Source organism: Oncorhynchus gorbuscha, linkage group LG16, assembly GCF_021184085.1.
Source record: "Oncorhynchus gorbuscha isolate QuinsamMale2020 ecotype Even-year linkage group LG16, OgorEven_v1.0, whole genome shotgun sequence".
Classification (NCBI taxonomy): domain Eukaryota; kingdom Metazoa; phylum Chordata; class Actinopteri; order Salmoniformes; family Salmonidae; genus Oncorhynchus; species Oncorhynchus gorbuscha.
In genome coordinates this window covers 4537963-4557053 of record NC_060188.1, presented here as the reverse complement: position 1 = coordinate 4557053, position 19091 = coordinate 4537963, and the positions used below count along the sequence as shown (strand labels likewise).

The following is a 19091-nucleotide window of genomic DNA, read 5'->3' as shown; positions in this document are numbered from 1 at the left end:
CATTTGTTAACTTGTGTGTCCAGTTTTGTTTCTGTTAGTTTGTTCCATAATGCTTTATCAAGGTGCAAGACTAGTGTTTGGGATCCTGAGTGGCGCATCGGTCAAACAAATCAAAGTTTGTCACGTGCGCCAAATACAACAGGTGTAGATCTTACAGTGAAATGCTTACTTACAGGCTCTAACCAACAGTGCAAAAAAGGTATTAGGTGAACAATAGTTAAGTCAAGAAATAAAAAGACTAAAAAATAACAGCAGCGAGGCTACATACAGGCACCGGTTAGTCGGGTTGATTGAGGAAGTATGTACATGAATGTATAGTTAAAGTGACTATGCATATATTTTTTATTATTTATTTCACCTTTATTTAACGAGGTAGGCAAGTTGACAACAAGTTCTCATTTACAATTGCGACCTGGCCAAAATAAAGCAAAGCAGTTCGACACATACAACAACACAGAGTTACACATGGAGTAAAACAAACATACAGTCAATAATACAGTAGAAGCATAAGTCTATATACATTGTGAGCAAATGAGGTGAGATAAGGGAGGTAAAGGCAAAAAAGGCCATGGTGGCGAAGTAAATACAATATAGCAAGTATAACACTGGAATGGAAGAATGTGCAAAGTAGAGATAGAAATAATTGGGTGCAAAGGAGCAAAATAAATAAATACAGTAGGGGAAGAGGTAATTGTTTGGGCTAAATTATAGATGGGCTATATACAGGTGCAGTAATCTGTGAGCTTCTCTGACAGCTGGTGCATAAAGCTAGTGAGGGAGATAAGTGTTTCCCGTTTCAGAGATTTTTGTAGTTCGTTCCAGTCATTGGCAGCAGAGAACTGGAAGGAGAGGCGGCCAAAGGAAGAATTGGTTTTGGGGGTGACCAGAGAGCTATACCTGCTGGAGCGTGTGCTACAGGTGGTTGCTGCTATGGTGACCAGCGAGCTGAGATAAGGGGGGACTTTACCTAGCAGGGTCTTGTAGATGACCTGGAGCCAGTGGGTTTGGCGACTAATAGAAAGCGAGGGCCAGCCAACGAGAGCGCACAGGTCGCAGTGGTGGGTAGTACATGGGGCTTTGGTGACAAAACGGATGGCACTGTGATAGACTGCATCCAATTTGTTGAGTAGGGTATTGGAGGCTATTTTGTAAATGACATCGCCGAAGTTGAGGATCGGTAGGATGGTCAGTTTTACGAGGGTATGTTTGGCAGCATGAGTGAAGGATGCTTTGTTGTGAAATAGGAAGCCAATTCTAGATTTAACTTTGGATTGGAGATGTTTGATGTGAGTCTGGAAGGAGAGTTTACAGTCTAACCAGACACCTAGGTATTTGTAGTTGTCCACATATTCTAAGTCAGAACCGTCCAGAGTAGTGATGCTGGACGGGCGGGCAGGTGCAGGCAGCGATCGGTTGAAGAGCATGCATTTAGTTTTACTTGTATTTAAAAACAGTTGGAGGCTACGGAAGGAGAGTTGTATGGCATTGAAGCTCGTCTGGAGGGTTGTTAACACAGTGTCCAAAGAAGGGCCAGAAGTATACAGAATGGTGTCGTCTGCGTAGAGGTGGATCAGAGACTCACCAGCAGCAAGAGCGACATCATTGATGTTTTCAGAGAAGAGAGTCGGCCCAAGAATTGAAACCTGTGGCACCCCCATAGAGAGGTCCGGACAACAGGCCCTCCGATTTTACACACTGAACTCTATCAGAGAAGTAGTTGGTGAACCAGGCGAGGCAATCATTTGAGAAACCAAGGCTATCGAGTCTGCCGATGAGGATGTGGTGATTGACAGAGTCGAAAGCCTTGGCCAGGTCAATGAATATGGCTGCACAGTATTGTTTCTTATGGATGACAGTTAAGATATCGTTTAGGACCTTGAGGGTGGCCGAGGTGCACCATGACCAGCTCTGAAACTAGATTGCATAGTGGAGAAGGTGCGGTGGGATTCGAAATGGTCAGGAATCTGTAGACTTGGCTTTCAAAGACCTTGGAAAGGCAAGGTAGGATATAGGTCTGTAGCAGTTTGGGTCAAGAGTGTCCCCACCTTTGAAGAGGGGGATGACCGCAGCTGTTTTTCAATCTTTGGGAATCTCAGACGACGTGAGAATAATAGGGGTTGCAACAATTTCGGCAGATAATTTTAGAAAGAAAGGGTCCAGATTGTCTAGCCTGGCTGATTTGTAGGGGTCCAGATATTGCAGCTCTATTAGAACATCAGCTGACTGGAGTCGGGAGAAGGAGAAATGGGGAAGGCTTGGGCGAGTTGCTGTGGGGGGGTGCAGTGCTGTTGACCTGGGTAGGGGTAGCTAGGTAGAAAGTATGGCCAGCCATAGAGAAATGCTTATTGATATTATCAATTATAGTGGATTTATCGGTGGGCAGTCAGGTTTTGAGAGAACCAAGGGCTATATCTGTTCCTGGTTCTAAATTTCTTGAATGGGGCATGCTTATTTAAGATGGTGAGGAAGACGCATTTTTTTTTAAATAACCAGGCATCCTCTACTGACGGGATGAGGTCAATATCCTTTCAGGATACCCGGGCCAGGTCGATTAGAAAGGCCTGCTCGGTGAAGTGTTTCAGGGAGCATTTGACAGTGATGAGTGGAGGTCCGTGTTTACGGCTTTGGGGTGGTACCTGGTAGGTTCATTGATAATTTGTGTGAGATTGAGGGCATCAAGATTGTAGGATGGCTGGGGTGTTAAGCATGTTCCAGTTTAGGTCACCTAGCAGCACGAGCTCTGAAGACAGATGGGGGGGCAATCAGTTCACATATGGTGTCCAGAGCACAGCTAGGGGCAGAGGGTGGTCTTTTGCAGGCGGCAACGGTGAGAGATTTGTTTTTAGAGAGGTGGATTTTTAAAAGTAGAAGTTCAAATTGTTTGGGCACAGACCTGGATAGTAGGAGAGAACTCTGCAGTAGATTGCAACACCACCCCCTTTGGCCGTTCTATCTTGTCTGAAAATGTTGTAAAATTGTTCGATAGACCTATTCAGATAGCAGCCGATAAGACAGCGGGCCGCAGATGGGCATTCAGGTAACGTTGCGACGGAGGGGCCAGTTGGATAATTCAATCGGGCAGATAACGTCAGTAGTCCAGTCGTGAAGGCCCGGTGGGGCTCCGCATCAGCAGTAAAACGGGTCCGGATAAGTGATTGTAGCCCAGAAGTGGCTGATGGAACTCTTCAGCTGGCTAGCTCCGGAATAATTGATGTTTGTTTTCCGGGACCGACATAAGCCAATAGTCACTCGGATAGCAGCTAGCTAGCTGCAAGATCCAGGTGTAAATGTCCAGAGCTTGCGGTAGAAATCTGGGGATATGGAGAGAAAATATGTCCGGTATGCTCTGGTCTGAGTCTCGTTGTACAAAACTGGCGATAGCTTTTCGAGCTAAAGGATAACTGATGACCACCAACGTGGTTAGCTGAATACTAACTAACGTTAGCCAGTAAACTGGCTAGCTTCTGGCTAGCTTCTATTGCGGATTTCAGATTTGAGGTGAATAATACTTTTCCGGCGGGTTGCAGGAGAGTGTTTTGAAGTTGAGTATTTTGGGGAAAAAATATATGAAAAGATATGCGAAGAAAATATGTAAATATATATATACACGGGACACGACAAGACGAGGACAAAGGACGTCTGACTGCTATGCCATCTTGGTTTGGTATATATATATGATAAACAGAGAGTAACAGCAGTGTAAAAGAGTGGTTGGGGGGGGGCACACAATGCAAATAGTCTGGGTAGCCATTTGATTACCTGTTCAGGAGTCATATGGTTTGGGGGTAAAAACTGTTTGCGAAGCCTTTTTGTCCTAGACTTGGCACTACCCCACGGCTTGCCATGGGGTAGTAGAGAGAACCGTCTATGACTGGGGTGGCTGGGGTCTTTGACAATTGTTAAGGCCTTCCTCTGACACTGCCTGGTGTAGAAGTTCTGGATGGCAGGCAGCTTAGCCCCAGTGATGAACTGGGCCGTACGGACTACCCTCTAGTGCCTTGCAGTCGGAGGCCGAGCAATTGCCCTACCAGGCAGTGATGCAACCAGTCGGGATGCTCCCGATGTTGCAGCTGTAGAAACTTTTGTGGATCTGAGGACCCATGTCAAATCTTTTTAGTTTCCTGAGGGGGAATAGGCTTTGTCGTGCCCTCTTCACGACTGTCTTAGTGTGTGTGGAACATTCTAGTTTGTTGGTGATGTGGCAAATTGGAGTCGGTCTAGGGTTTCTGGGATAATGGTGTTGATGTGAGCCATTACCAGCCTTTCATGGCTACAGACGTGAGTGCTACGGGTCTGTAGTCATTTAGGCAGGTTGCCTTTGTGTTCTTGGGCACAGGGACTATAGTGGTCTGCTTGAAACATGTTGGTATTACAGACTCAATCAGGGGCATGTTGAAAATGTCAGGGAAGACACCTGCCAGTTGGTCAGTGCAAGAGGCGTCACTACAGTACCTGGTTCAATTCCAAGCTGTATAACATCCGGCCGTGATTGGGAGTTCCATAGGGCAGCGCACAATTGGCCCAGTGTCGTCCGGGTTTGGCTGGAGTAGGCCTAGTTAAATTACTATCCCATTCCTACCACTAGGGGTCACTAGAGAGCTGCCTCATGTAGCCTCACCTTTTAATTTAACCTTTAAGTCAGTTAAGAACAAATTCCTATTTACTTCCAGAGTTCTAGGTTAATTAGTGACTGTTTGGCTATGCGAGAGCAGCGAGACTACCTTAACGGTAGTAGTATCAGCAGGTAGACAACAACAACACATTAACTAAATGCCTATCAAAGAGTAAGTAAACCACTTAAAGCCTTCCAATGTGCTTTCACCACAGTCTATTACAATGTAGGTTAAGACCCCAACGTAACTTGACCACAGTCTGTTTTCAGGAAAATGTATTTACTGTGGTCGTTTGTGTGTGGTGTGTGTGTGTTAGTATTACAGTTTCTCAATTCCTGTCACACCGATAGGGGACAGGAAGCTGAACCTGAGCTCTTTTTTAAGTAAGCATGTGAATAATACAATTGTATTTGATTCTGAGCAGTGCTTACCACAAATACTATGTGACAGACGAGGGGTGTATTTACTAGGAACCAAACGGAATTAAACTGGACGAAATGGGTGGGGACCTACATAAATTTGTCCAACATAAACATTTCTTTTCTGAAACAGTTTACACTAATGAATGCACCACAGCCACTGTGATGGAAAGTACAGTCTTTGTCCCCACATCCTGCTCCAACGGAAACTAGTCTGTACATTTCAGAGGAGAAAACAAGGGCAAGGGTGTGACAACTTAAAAAATTCTTAATTTATTTTATATCTTTAAAATTAAAAACATTTGAAGTGCATTCTACAACCTCCCAAAGGCACAGTCATACGTGTATTTGACCAAATTCATAAAACACTGCCACACAATATCGTTTTTGTTTTTAGAAGTAAGAAACTGAACTCTATAAAAATGACAAACATTTTTGTCTGGAAAAGAATGGCCATCGTATAGGGAGATCCGCAGGACATGGGAGGATATATCATCAGCTGTGGTAGCAGCAGACACCCCAGTGTTAAACATGCTGGTTTCGAGGTCCACGCTGCGTGCTCAAGATATGCATTGCTGCCTTTGAAAACATTCTTGTGACACTAAAATGCAATGAAATGTTCATACAATACATGTTCAACAACCGAACTGATCGTGGTGGACAATGTTCTATGAAAATGGCTTCAACAACAAAACAACAGCAGAAAAACATTAGCAGGAAGGAAACGAGTGAGACAGAATGAGAGATGTAGAGGAAGGGTGTCTGATTCCCCTGTCTCGTTTCACATCGAGCCTGACCCCAGATCTGCTTGTCCAACTTCTATAAGACAGCACAAACAGATCTGGGACCATGCTAAACCCATACAACAATGGCACCGACTGTAAGGGTCTTCCTCAGAATACCTTACACCTGTGTGCTGCGATTACATCAGACACAGATATACAGTACTGTACATGACAGAGATCTATAGGGATCTCGAATTGGAGACGGTCTGTGATAAATAGGCAGAACTGTTATATTCTAGCCTGGTACTCGATCAGTTTGTGCTGTCTCGCCAACTTATATGGTCATTGTCAAACCAGGAGTTGGCAAGATAGTACAAACATATTTGGGATCAGGCTACTGACATCTCACCATATAAAAGGACAGTCATTGACTGTGACTGTGCAAACGAAGCAGGACCCTTGGTGCGTGTATGTATGGAGAGCTCATTTGAGGAGAACTGAAATCAAACATACACACTCACACTCAATAACGACTCTCAGTAAATACACATACACACAAAATATACTTAGTGTGTGACAGATTGACACCACATCACCAGACAAGAAAGGTTCACTTTGTGACAATGAAAAGGAAATAGAGTGACACGCATATATATATATAATTATATTATCGCATTTTAACTCAGTCCAGCACAGTCCTTCTTGGAATATGTAAACAAAGTAATTATTTGAAATCAGAAATGTCTGGTGCAGAAATGAAAAAGATAAACAAACATAAAAAATAAGGCTGGCGCAATGACGTGTGGACAACAAGAGGCCACAAAGGTCTCAACAGAAACCAATAAAACAGATGGCAATGAAGCACTTAAACACAAACAGGAATATATATTGAACTGATCTCTCTTTACAGAACTGCACATTCAGCAGCAGAGGCAGATGGACACTGCAGTGGAGAGAAATCGTGGGACTACTGTGCCACATCTGTGGGGTTGACATGGAAACACCTTTCAACCAGGGTTTTATCTTACTGTGTGTGCGTGTGTGAGTGGTTGTAACAGGAACCCCCAAAACCATGACACTCTTTTTCAGGAAAGGAACAAATCAAATTAAAAAGAACCAATAAAAACATTCACCCAAAATGATTTTGAATGCCTTTGAAAATATCCACCAAATATACAGTCAACACTTCTTCTCAAGCACAGACTCAACAATCGTACAACCAGACACACATTACAAGACACACACACACACAATCACATAAATCCACGCATGTTCAATCGCACCCTAAAAATACAGCACAGCAGTAGGACCCCAGCATACACACACACACACACACACACACACCACGAGCATCAAAAACACACACACCCCACGGGCATCAAAAACACACACACACACAACAACTCTCTTTACAGTCTATCTGCTGTCACCCACATGTCCCATCTCCTTCTGACTGGCTCTTGGGCTTTGATTGACATGAGAGTGAGAGCTAAATGAACAATTTAGAACTGTAGAATCGTAAGCAGCCATTTCCTCTTCCTCCCTCTGTTCCTCCCTATACAGAAGGGTTGGGTAAGGGAGGACAAACTGTTAACCGTCACATCTTCAGGACCACCTTGGTACAGCAGACAGTTGTTGGAGGGTAGTTTAGGTTGGCATGTACATTGCGCTGCCCTCTTGTTAGCCAGTGACATCAATACAGAGAAACATGGCAGGTCCTTGTTCAATACACAGATCCATTCAAGTGACAACAAACACTTTCTCTTCACTCCATGGGTCGGTGTGTGTGTGTGTGTGTATGTGTGTAAGTTCACCCTGTGTCCTTTGTGCAGCAATGCCAGACCGGTGATTGTGTGCCCATCCATGCATGTGTGGTATCTGTGCTTACAGCAGACTTGTGCCATACAGACCTTATTGGGACTGTGTCTGTGTGTGTCTGTGTACTGATGGGTCAGCATCTATGTGTAGAGACTGCAGAAACTTTTATTGAGTGTATGAACATGTGTGTGTGTGTGTACAGTATCTACACTCAAATGTGTGTAGAAACTGTACATTAGAGGTTGACATGGGAACAGGTCTGTCAGGAATGGGAAGTTCTAGAGTCATGTTCGGGACAGCACAGGATCGACAATCCACAGGATGGTAATGTGTGGAGCATTTAATTAAAATAAACTGTGTAGGCCTAATATCGTTCACTTAATGAAAAAAATCTAAATATAATGATAATTTCCTTCCTTCCAGCTCACTCTCACGCCTCGCTTCAGTTGGAACCAGTCACTACTCTACGCCCCGATCACACGATAGCATCATTACGCAAAATGGTACTCAGCATCATCTGGATGTGTTCAACAAAAGTTCAACCTTCACCTTCTGCTACCATTTCTGTCAGGCCGTCTTCACATACAGTCTGATGCATACGTTTGATAAATCCAACGTTTCCACCACACGGAACGCACTGCAACTGCCTCTGCAACGCTGCAAGGCAACACAGTGTTCCAGTGGAAATGAATGTAGATCTGGTGTACCAAAATGCAATGACGCTATTGGTGTGATCGAGGCGTAACGGAAGAAATGATTTCTGTGGGTAAAAATCTGCATGAGACGGGAGTGATATTTATCAGAATGGGACAGGAAAGTTCCGGGGTTATAGAAACGCTGCAGGATCCGGGCATTACAGGAAACATTTTTTACAGGACAAGACAGAACAGGAATGAATTTTCACTCCTGTGTCAACCTCTAGTGTACATATTAGTGTATACAAAGGTATCTTGGTGTATGTGTGTATACAAATGTTTATCAATCAATGCAGTTATGTGTGAGTATTTGTGTAAGTCCGTCTGTGAATGGAAGTGTGTTTGTGCATGTGTGTATCAGTGTGTGTGTGTGTTCAGTCCTGGCCCGTAGTGAAGAGTACTCTCTGGTCGGTTCTGGCCAGCTTGGTAGGCGGCTCCAGAGACTCCTCCCCCAGCCCCGCCCCGTCAGAGGGCAGAGACAGCTCCTGACACTCGTCATCGCTCTCCTCTTCCTCCTCCTCTTCCTCTTCTGGAAGACAGACACAAGTGGGATGAAGGTTAATATCAGAAACCATGGTTATAGGAATAGATTGCCCAATCCCAAATGAGTCCCTAACCCCTACCCCCTATGCTCTCAGATCTCCACAAATGCGTAAGGGGTAGGGATTGATCTGGGATTGGGCAATCCTCAATCAGTAGCTTTATGTCTGGCTGCCATGTGCTTTGTATCAAACAACATGGATGGTAGTTACCTTTGTCTGGATCCAGTGGGTTCAAACTCCTGCCAAGACTGGCGAACTGAGAGACATAGGAAATGAGTCAATAACAACTGAATGGTAACAACTAAACAATGGTAACTAATATCAACAGCACATTAGCTTTTTTGGCTTAGGCCACTGTGAGCGAGTGTGTATATGTGTGTATATGTGTGTGTACCTCTCCCATGACAGCGATGGGTGTCTCTCCTTTAGCCTGGGCCACTCTGTGTTCTATCAGGTAGTACATGTACTCATCATACAGCAGTCTGATCAGGTGGAAGGATCCGAAGCTGGCAGCACTACGCAGAGTCAGGTCTCTAATCACCATGGAACTGGATGGAGAGGAGGAGGAGGAAGAGTTCGGTTTGGCATGGATAAACAAATCTGGATTTCCTGACTAACCAGGAAAAAAATGTCTCTGAGCAGTAGCGTTGTAAAATTTTAGGACCTTCCCCAAATTTCCCAGTTGGAGGATTCCCTCCCAGCCTATTCCCATTTGATTCTAGTTGAAAATGTGTGAAATTACCGGAAATGTTCAACCGTATTTAGCAGTCATGGGACTAGATGGGACTAATCCCATTCTCACCTGTAGAAGGACCACTTGAGCAGGAAGAGCTTGGCTGCTTTGGGGAAGGCGGCGCTGGCCTGGTAGGGCTTTAGGACCTGGGAGACCACCCCGTCCAGCCAGGCAGCCCACTGCTCCAGAGAGTTCTGCTGCTGCAGGGTCAGCTTGAAGTCCTGCTCCAACTGCTGCACCACACGGTCCTCACAGCGACACACCCACGACGCCTGCTCCTGTATGGAGAGAGAGGAGGGGAAGAGGAAAAGAGACAGAGGAGGGGGTGAGAGAGAAAAAGAAAGAGGGGAGGAAGGGGAGAGAAAGAGAGAGAGTCGTCAGTATCATGTCTCTTATATTTTTGTCACTTCACAATTACAAAATATAGTAGTTGAATGACAAGGTAACATAGGTCACCTGTGTTATGTCAGTACGACAACAACAACAACAACAACACACAGAGCTTTAGGACATTATACTACATCTACCAAACAAACACTACAGGGATCACCATCAGTGCTGGTCTGCATCATATGAATATAATGACACGTCTATGGTCTGAACAGTGTCTGACTGTTACTATACACTGTAACCACAGGTCTTAGGTCAGACAGACCTGAACATTGGCGAAGTCCACGCGGTTGAGGTCGCTGAGCATCTGGTTTATCTGAGCTGTGTTCTGTAGCACAGCCCTGGCTGCCTGGGCCAAGTGGTTCAGAGAGGTGTACCTGCGCAGCGTCTGGGCAAACGAACTGGCTGACGTTACCTGGAGGATGAGAGGAGGAAGTGAGAAAAGAGAGCGTGACAAGACCTCACCAAGAACACACACACCTCAGAAACCAACACATGCTGCCCAACACACATGAAAGCAGACACACACCTTAATGCGGACCATCTCTTCTGGGATGTTCATCATAGCATTGGTCAACCAACTCTCCAGACTCTTGGCAAAGTTGCGGATGGCTTGAGTTAAGGCACCTGTGGACAGGAGAGAGAGAGAGGTTGACACAGGGCTGAACTAAATGTGTTCTCCTATGTGGTGGTGAACAGAATGTCCTTGAACTCAAACAACCTGTGTTTTATTGTGTTATGTAGAATCTCCACCAGGCCTATGTCATGTTATGTAGATCATTAGTGTAATATAGTGCTATTGTCACGACTTCCGCCGAAGTCGGTCCCTCTCCTTGTTCGAGCGGCGGTCGACGTCACCGGCCTTCTAGCCATCGCCGATCCACATTTTATTTTCCATTTGTTTTGTCTTTGTCTTAAACACCTGGTTTCAATTCCCCAATTACTTGTTCATTATTTAACCCTCTGTTCCCCCATGTTTGTTTGTGAGTGATTGTTTGTTTTGTAATACGGTCCGTTATTGTGGGCTCAAATATTTTGTGTTGTATTTCTGGAATCTAGAGTAAATAGGTTTATTACTCATATCTGCTGTCCTGCACCGGACTCCTCTACACCAGCTACACACAGGCTTTATTACAGCTATGTCATGTCACATAGTATAATGTAGTGCAGTATAACGCTATGTCTTGTGTACTGTAATAAAATAAAATCAAAGTTTACTTGTCACGTGCGCCGAATACAACAGGTGTAGACCTTACAGTGAAATGCTTACTTACAGGCTCTAACCAATAGTGCAAAAAGGTATTCGGTGAACAATAGGTAAGTACAGAAATAAAACAACAGTAAAAAAATACAGGCTATATACAGTAGCGAGGCTATAAAAGTAGTGAGGCTATATACAGTAGCGAGGCTATATACAGTAGTGAGGCTATAAAAGTAGTGAGGCTATATACAGTAGCGAGGCTATAAAAGTAGTGAGGCTATAAAAGTAGTGAGTCTATAAAAGTAGTGAGGCTATATACAGTAGCGAGGCTATAAAAGTAGTGAGGCTATAAAAGTAGTGAGGCTATATACAGTAGCGAGGCTATAAAAGTAGTGAGGCTATAAAAGTAGTGAGGCTATATACAGTAGCGAGGCTATAAAAGTAGTGAGGCTATAAAAGTAGTGAGGCTATATACAGTAGAGAGGCTATATACAGTAGAGAGGCTATATACAGTAGAGAGGCTATATACAGTAGAGAGGCTATATACAGTAGCGAGGCTAAATACAGTAGCGAGGCTATAAAAGTAGCGAGGCTATAAAAGTAGAGAGGCTATATACAGTAGTGAGGCTATATACAGTAGCGAGGCTATATACAGTAGCGAGGCTATAAAAGTAGCGAGGTTATATACAGTAGCGAGGCTATAAAAGTAGTGAGGCTATATACAGTAGCGAGGCTATAAAAGTAGTGAGGCTATAAAAGTAGCGAGGCTATAAAAGTAGTGAGGCTATAAAAGTAGTGAGGCTATAAAAGTAGTGAGGCTATATACAGTAGCGAGGCTATATACAGTAGCGAGGCTATATACAGTAGCGAGGCTATAAAAGTAGCGAGGTTATATACAGTAGCGAGGCTATAAAAGTAGTGAGGCTATATACAGTAGCGAGGCTATAAAAGTAGTGAGGCTATAAAAGTAGCGAGGCTATAAAAGTAGTGAGGCTATAAAAGTAGTGAGGCTATAAAAGTAGTGAGGCTATAAAAGTAGTGAGGCTATATACAGTAGCGAGGCTATATACAGTAGTGAGGCTATAAAAGTAGTGAGGCTATATACAGTAGAGAGGCTATATACAGTAGCGAGGCTATATACAGTAGCGAGGCTATATACAGTAGCGAGGCTATAAAAGTAGTGAGGCTATATACAGTAGCGAGGCTATATACAGTAGTGAGGCTATAAAAGTAGTGAGGCTATATACAGTAGCGAGGCTATAAAAGCGAGGCTATAAAAGTAGCGAGGCTATATACAGTAGCGAGGCTATATACAGTAGCGAGGCTATATACAGTAGCGAGGCTATAAAAGTAGCGAGGCTACATACAGACACAGGGTTAGTCAGGCTGATTGAGGTAGTATGTACATGTAGATATGGTTGAAGTGACTATGCATATATGATGAACAGAGAGTAGCAGTAGCGTAAAAGGTCGCTGAGTATAGTGTAATGTTGTGCTATGTAGTATTATAAGGTGCCTTCAGAAAGTATTCACAACATGTTGTGTAAAAAGTGGGATTAAAATAGATTTAATTGTCATTTTTCATCAATGATCTTCACAAAATACTATGTAATGTCAAAGTGGAAGAAAAATTCCAACATTTGTAAAAATAAATATATAAATAAATAAATAAAAACACTAATATATCTTGATTAGATAAGTATTCAACCCCCTGAGTCAATACATGTTAGAATCACCTTTGTCAGCGATTACAGCTGTCAGTCTTTCTAGGTAAGTCTCTAAGAGCTGTCCACACATCGATTGTGCAAAATTTGCCAATTATTAATTTCAAAATTCATCAAGTTCTGCCAAATTGGTTGTTGATCATTGCTAGACAACCATTTGCAGGTCTTGCCACAGATTGTCAAGCAGATTTACAGTAAGTCAAAACTGTAACTCGGCCACTCAGGAAAATTCACTGTCTTCTTGGTAAGCAACTCCAGTGTAGATTTGGCCTTGTGTTTTAGGTTATTGTCCTGCTGAAAGGTGAATTCAACTCTCAGTGTCTGTTGGAAAGCAGACTGAACCTGGTTTCCCTCTGGGATTCTGACTGTGTTTAGCACCATTCTGTTTCTTTTTTTATCCTGAAAAACTCCCCAGTACTTAATGATTACAAGCATACCCATAACATTATGCAGACACCACTATGCTTGGAAATATGGAGAGTGGTACTCAGTACTGTGTTGTATTGGATTTGCCCCAAACATAACACTTTCTATTCAGGACAAAAAGTGAATTGCTTTGCCACATTTGTTTGCAGTATTACTTTAGTGCCTTGTTTTGTAATATTTTTCTTCTGTACAGGCTTATTTCTTTTCACTCTGTCAATTAGGTTCGTAATGTGGAGTAACTACAATGTTGTTGATTCATCCTCAGTTTTCTCCTATCACAGCCATTAAACTCTGTAATGGTTTTAAAGTCACCATTGGCCTCATGGTGAAATCCAGAGCGGCTTCTTGATAAACCATCCAAAGTGTAACTAATACCTTCAGCTCAAAGGGTTATTTATCCATCTACCAATAGGTTCCCTTCTTTGTGAGGCACTGGAAAACCTCCCAGGTCTTTATGGTTGAATCTGTGCTTGAAATTCACTGCTCGACTGAGGCACCTTACATATAATAGTATGTGTGGGGTACAGAGAGGAGGTAGTCATTCAAACATCGTGTTTAACACAGAGTCCATGCAACTTATGTGACTTGTTAAGTACATGTTTACTCCTGAACCTATTTAGGCTTGCAATAACAAAGGGGTTGAATACTTATTGAGCCAAGACATTCCAGATTTTCATTGATAAAAATGTCTAAATACATAAGTTCACGTTGACATTATGGGGTATTGTGTCTCGGACAGTGACAAACAATCTCCATTTAATCCATTTCAAATCCAGACTTTAACACAATGTGGAAAAGGTCGAGAGGTTTGAAAACTTTCTGAAGGCTCTCTATACTGCTCTGTAGTTGTATCAGTATTATGTGGTGTTGTGTAGTGCGTTCTAACTCACTGGGGATGGGCCGCAGCACATCGGGGATGAGGATCTCCACCAGGCCCTGGTACAGGGTGTTGTCACAGTCGCGGCTCCAGCGGAGCACAGGGTCGTACTTACACAGGATCACTAGACAGTCCTTAGGCAGGCGCTTCTCAGACTCATCATGTCTGTTACAACAATACAGATACGGTAGAAAATGACACAGGATTCTTGAAAAAATTACTTGATATAAAAATCTTAAAAAGACAGTTGCTTTAGTAGCATCTTGAAGTCCCAGGACAAGACGTACACAGCCAGTGTGCCAGTGTCTCCACTCTGGCTCTCTTCAAACCTCCAGAAGGTCTTCCACAGGGTCTCCACCAGGGTGAACTGCAGGTTGATCGTCACGTCCAGAATAGCCTGGAAACAAAGAGGGAACACCAGCCCCATCAGTATCAACTAGCTTAGTTCCTCCCTTTATGCAAAGGATGCACAGGACAGCTGGACCGACAGAAACAACAGTGAGACGTGCAGATGACATGTACATAACAGGACGATACAAAACTGATGAATGAACACTGACACATACACCAGGGGTAGGTCTCTGTACAGGCAGACAGGGGTAGGTCTCTGTACAGACAGACAGGGGTAGGTCTCTGTACAGACAGACAGGGTAGGTCTCTGTACAGACAGACAGGGGTAGGTCTCTGTACAGACAGACAGGGGTAGGTCTCTGTACAGACAGACAGGGGTAGGTCTCTGTACAGACAGACAGGGGTAGGTCTCTGTACAGACAGACAGGGGTAGGTCTCTGTACAGACAGACAGGGGTAGGTCTCTGTACAGGCAGACAGGGGTAGGTCTGTACAGACAGACAGGGGTAGGTCTCTGTACAGACAGACAGGGGTAGGTCTCTGTACAGACAGACAGGGGTAGGTCTCTGTACAGACAGACAGGGGTAGGTCTCTGTACAGACAGACAGGGGTAGGTCTCTGTACAGACAGACAGGGGTAGGTCTCTGTACAGACAGACAGGGGTAGGTCTCTGTACAGACAGACAGGGGTAGGTCTCTGTACAGACAGACAGGGGTAGGTCTCTGTACAGACAGACAGGGGTAGGTCTCTCTACAGACAGACAGGGGTAGGTCTCTGTACAGACAGACAGGGGTAGGTCTCTGTACAGGCAGACAGGGGTAGGTCTCTCTACAGACAGACAGGGGTAGGTCTCTGTACAGACAGACAGGGGTAGGTCTCTGTACAGGCAGACAGGGGTAGGTCTCTGTACAGACAGAAAGGGGTAGGTCTCTACAGACAGACAGGGGTAGGTCTCTGTACAGACAGACAGGGGTAGGTCTCTGTACAGGCAGACAGGGGTAGGTCTGTACAGACAGACAGGGGTAGGTCTCTGTACAGACAGAAAGGGGTAGGTCTCTACAGACAGACAGGGGTAGGTCTCTGTACAGACAGACAGGGGTAGGTCTCTGTACAGACAGACAGGGGTAGGTCTCTGTACAGGCAGACAGGGGTAGGTCTCTGTACAGACAGACAGGGGTAGGTCTCTGTACAGACAGACAGGGGTAGGTCTCTGTACAGACAGACAGGGGTAGGTCTCTGTACCGGCAGACAGGGGTAGGTCTCTGTACAGACAGACAGGGGTAGGTCTCTGTACAGACAGACAGGGGTAGGTCTCTGTACAGACAGACAGGGGTAGGTCTCTGTACAGACAGACAGGGGTAGGTCTCTGTACAGACAGACAGGGGTAGGTCTCTGTACAGACAGACAGGGGTAGGTCTCTGTACAGACAGACAGGGGTAGGTCTCTGTACAGACAGACAGGGTAGGTCTCTGTACAGACAGACAGGGTAGGTCTCTGTACAGACAGACAGGGGTAGACAGACAGACAGTAACATGCTGTACATATAAACAACCAGTGTGACATACAGACAGGCACCTCACAGTGTTCCCGATACAGCAGCTGGAAGCTCTTGATGTGCTCCAGTTCTATGCCCTCCGGTAGGGCCTTCCCCTGCAGGTCAAGGTCAGGGAAGTCTGGGAGGGTCCGAGACGCGTCTGCATGGGGACGGAAGACAATATTAATTGTGTATTTACACAAGCCAGATACTGTAAATGTCTGACCTGTTTTAGCACTGTCTGTAACCTACTGAAGTTCATTTGTTAGCATTTAATAAATGTCCCGGTTCGATATTGCCCATTCTGTTAATCAGTCATTCTGTAACTCTGAGATTTGTATCTTTGTATTTCTCTACTGTACTTGGTAAAATATGGTAAAATGTTATTACATAGTAGGTACATTTGAAACACTCTTCTGTTTCTTTGGTGGTCATATAAACACTAAGTGAAGTAGCTACTCATTGACTCCAGTCCTTATTGTTACCATATACTGTAAACACCAAGATGGTACAATAAGGTGTTACCCCAATCCCCCCTAGTGTTGACAGACCTGACACCCCCCACCCTCTCACCCAGGAACTGCTGGTACTGCTGCACTTGGGCGCTGATGTCAGAGAGCCCCGCCCCCTGCTGCTGCTGCTGTTGGCCCGAGCCTGCCGCCATGCCATTGGTCATCCCCTCCACCTTCTGCACCGGCTTCAACCTAGGAAGGAGGGGTTCATGATGAAAATAATGAAGATCCTTTATACAGCAGGGAGGCTTCAATGAGAGAGATACAACAAAATGGCACAATAAGTTCTAGGAATAAGGACAGAAATACAGAAATGAAATGAGAGAAAGGGAGACAGAGAGAGTGAGAGGGGAGGAAAGAGAGATAGAGAGTGAGAGAGGGGGGAAAGAGAGATAGAGAGTGAGAGAGGGGGGAAAGAGAGATAGAGAGTGAGAGAGGGGAGGAAAGAGAGACAGAGAGTGAGAGAGGGGGAAAGAGAGACAGAGAGAGTGAGAGGGGAGGAAAGAGAGATAGAGAGTGAGAGAGGGGAGGAAAGAGAGATAGAGAGTGAGAGAGGGGAGGAAAGAGAGATAGAGAGTGAGAGGGGAGGAAAGAGAGATAGAGAGTGAGAGAGGGGGAAAGAGAGATAGAGAGTGAGAGAGGGGGAAAGAGAGACAGAGAGAGTGAGAGAGAGGGGAGGAAAGAGAGACAGAGAGTGAGAGAGGGGGAAAGAGAGACAGAGAGTGAGAGAGGGTAGGAAAGAGAGACAGAGAGTGAGAGAGGGGGAAAGAGAGACAGAGAGAGTGAGAGAGGGGAGGAAAGAGAGATAGAGAGTGAGAGAGGGGGAAAGAGAGACAGAGAGTGAGAGAGGGGAGGAAAGAGAGATAGAGAGTGAGAGAGGGGGGAAAGAGAGACAGAGAGTGAGAGAGGGGAGGAAAGAGAGATAGAGAGTGAGAGAGGGGGGAAAGAGAGACAGAGAGTGAGAGAGGGTAGGAAAGAGAGACAGAGAGTGAGAGAGGGGGGAAAGAGAGACAGAGAGAGAGACAGAGAGTGAGAGACAGAGAGAAAGAATGAGAGGATAGGAAAGAGAGCAACTGTTAGAGTGCTAGAGGGAGACGGTGTTTGAAAGAGTGAAAGAGGAGAAGAGAGAGAGACACAGAGAGACGCAGAGAGAGAGAGAGGCAGAGACGCAGAGAGAGAGAGAGACAGAGAGAGTGAGACAGAGAGACGCAGAGAGAGACAGAGAGACGCAGAGAGAGAGAGAGAGAGTGAGACAGAGAGACAGAGAGAGTGAGACAGAGAGACGCAGAGAGAGACAGAGAGACGCAGAGAGAGGCAGAGACGCAGAGAGAGGCAGAGACGCAGAGAGAGAGAGAGGCAGAGACGCAGAGAGAGAGAGAGAGAGAGACAGAGAGACGCAGAGAGAGAGAGAGGCAGAGATGCAGAGAGAGAGACAGAGAGAGTGAGACGGAGAGACAGAGAGAGTGAGACGCAGAGAGAGACAGAGAGACGCAGAGAGAGGCAGAGAGACAGAGAGAGTGAGACAGAGAGACAGAGAGTGAGACAGAGAGACGCAGAGAGAGACAGAGAGACGCAGAGAGAGACAGAGAGACACAGAGAGAGGCAGAGAGACAAAGAGAGTGAGACAGAGAGACGCAGAGAGAGACAGAGGCTGAGAGTCCACCTCTGTTTCTGAGAGAAGGGCTGCTGTCTCATGGCCAGGTGCTGCTGGTCCTCCATCAGTCTGATCAGAGAGGAGCAGGCCTTGATCCTCAGGCCGTAATAGTGGTACTTGGAGTTCCCCCTGGAACACATACACAATTCAGCCTTTGATTCAGCCTAAGCTTTTGGGGCGTGTGCGTGTGCGTGTCTGTATGATATAACCCGTCTCACCGGGTCCCCAGGCGGCGTGTGCGTGTCTGTATGATATAACCCGTCTCACCGGGTGCCCAGGCGGCGTGTGAGTGTCTGTATGATATAACCCGTCTCACCGGGTCCCCAGGCGGCGTGTGCGTGTCTGTATGATATAACCCGTCTCACCGGGTGCCCAGGCGGCGTGTGCGTGTCTGTATGATATAACCCGTCTCACCGGGTGCCCAGGCGGCGTGTGCGTGTCTGTATGATATAACCCGTCTCACCGGGTGCCCAGGCGGCGTGTGCGTGTCTGTATGATATAACCCGTCTCACCGGGTGCCCAGGCGGCGTGTGCGTAGCCCCATGAACACGGATCTGATCAGCTTCCCAAAGGAGGCAGCGTTGACAGGCTCCAGCTTCTGCTCCTGGCAGTGCAGCAGGTAGTGGCAGTAGAGGGTGGAGCGAGGCAGACTGACCCCTTCAGCTGTCTCATAGTTATCTAGCAGCCACTGCACCTGGCAGAGAGGGACACACAGAGAGAAGGGAAAAATGGATGGGTTAGTCAACAAACACACACGACTGATCGGTTTGGTTTCTGAGCGTTATATATTATCAATCATTCATTATAATAGAGACATGAGGGGGGCAGAAGTAAGCTTGGGAGGGGCTGTAGTGCAGGGACAACGATATAACAATATA

At 45.5% G+C, this 19091-nt stretch overlaps 1 protein-coding gene across 1 annotated transcript in view; it reads right to left on the bottom strand.

Annotated features, from left to right (window-relative positions):
* Nucleotides 1-5282: 5282 nt before the first annotated feature.
* The window catches only part of LOC123998898 (MHC class II regulatory factor RFX1-like), a 14444-nt gene continuing 635 nt past the window's right edge, over nucleotides 5283-19091 (bottom strand). Inside the window, exons 2-13 of the mRNA XM_046304120.1 lie at nucleotides 18726-18907; nucleotides 18223-18342; nucleotides 16621-16751; nucleotides 16089-16207; nucleotides 14451-14560; nucleotides 14177-14328; nucleotides 10465-10562; nucleotides 10201-10350; nucleotides 9615-9823; nucleotides 9207-9360; nucleotides 9023-9068; nucleotides 5283-8799 (exon numbers count right to left, since the gene is read on the bottom strand). Coding sequence (XP_046160076.1) covers nucleotides 8645-8799; nucleotides 9023-9068; nucleotides 9207-9360; nucleotides 9615-9823; nucleotides 10201-10350; nucleotides 10465-10562; nucleotides 14177-14328; nucleotides 14451-14560; nucleotides 16089-16207; nucleotides 16621-16751; nucleotides 18223-18342; nucleotides 18726-18907 — 1626 coding nt within the window. The 3' untranslated portion in view covers nucleotides 5283-8644. The remainder of the gene's footprint in view (nucleotides 8800-9022; nucleotides 9069-9206; nucleotides 9361-9614; nucleotides 9824-10200; nucleotides 10351-10464; nucleotides 10563-14176; nucleotides 14329-14450; nucleotides 14561-16088; nucleotides 16208-16620; nucleotides 16752-18222; nucleotides 18343-18725; nucleotides 18908-19091) is intronic.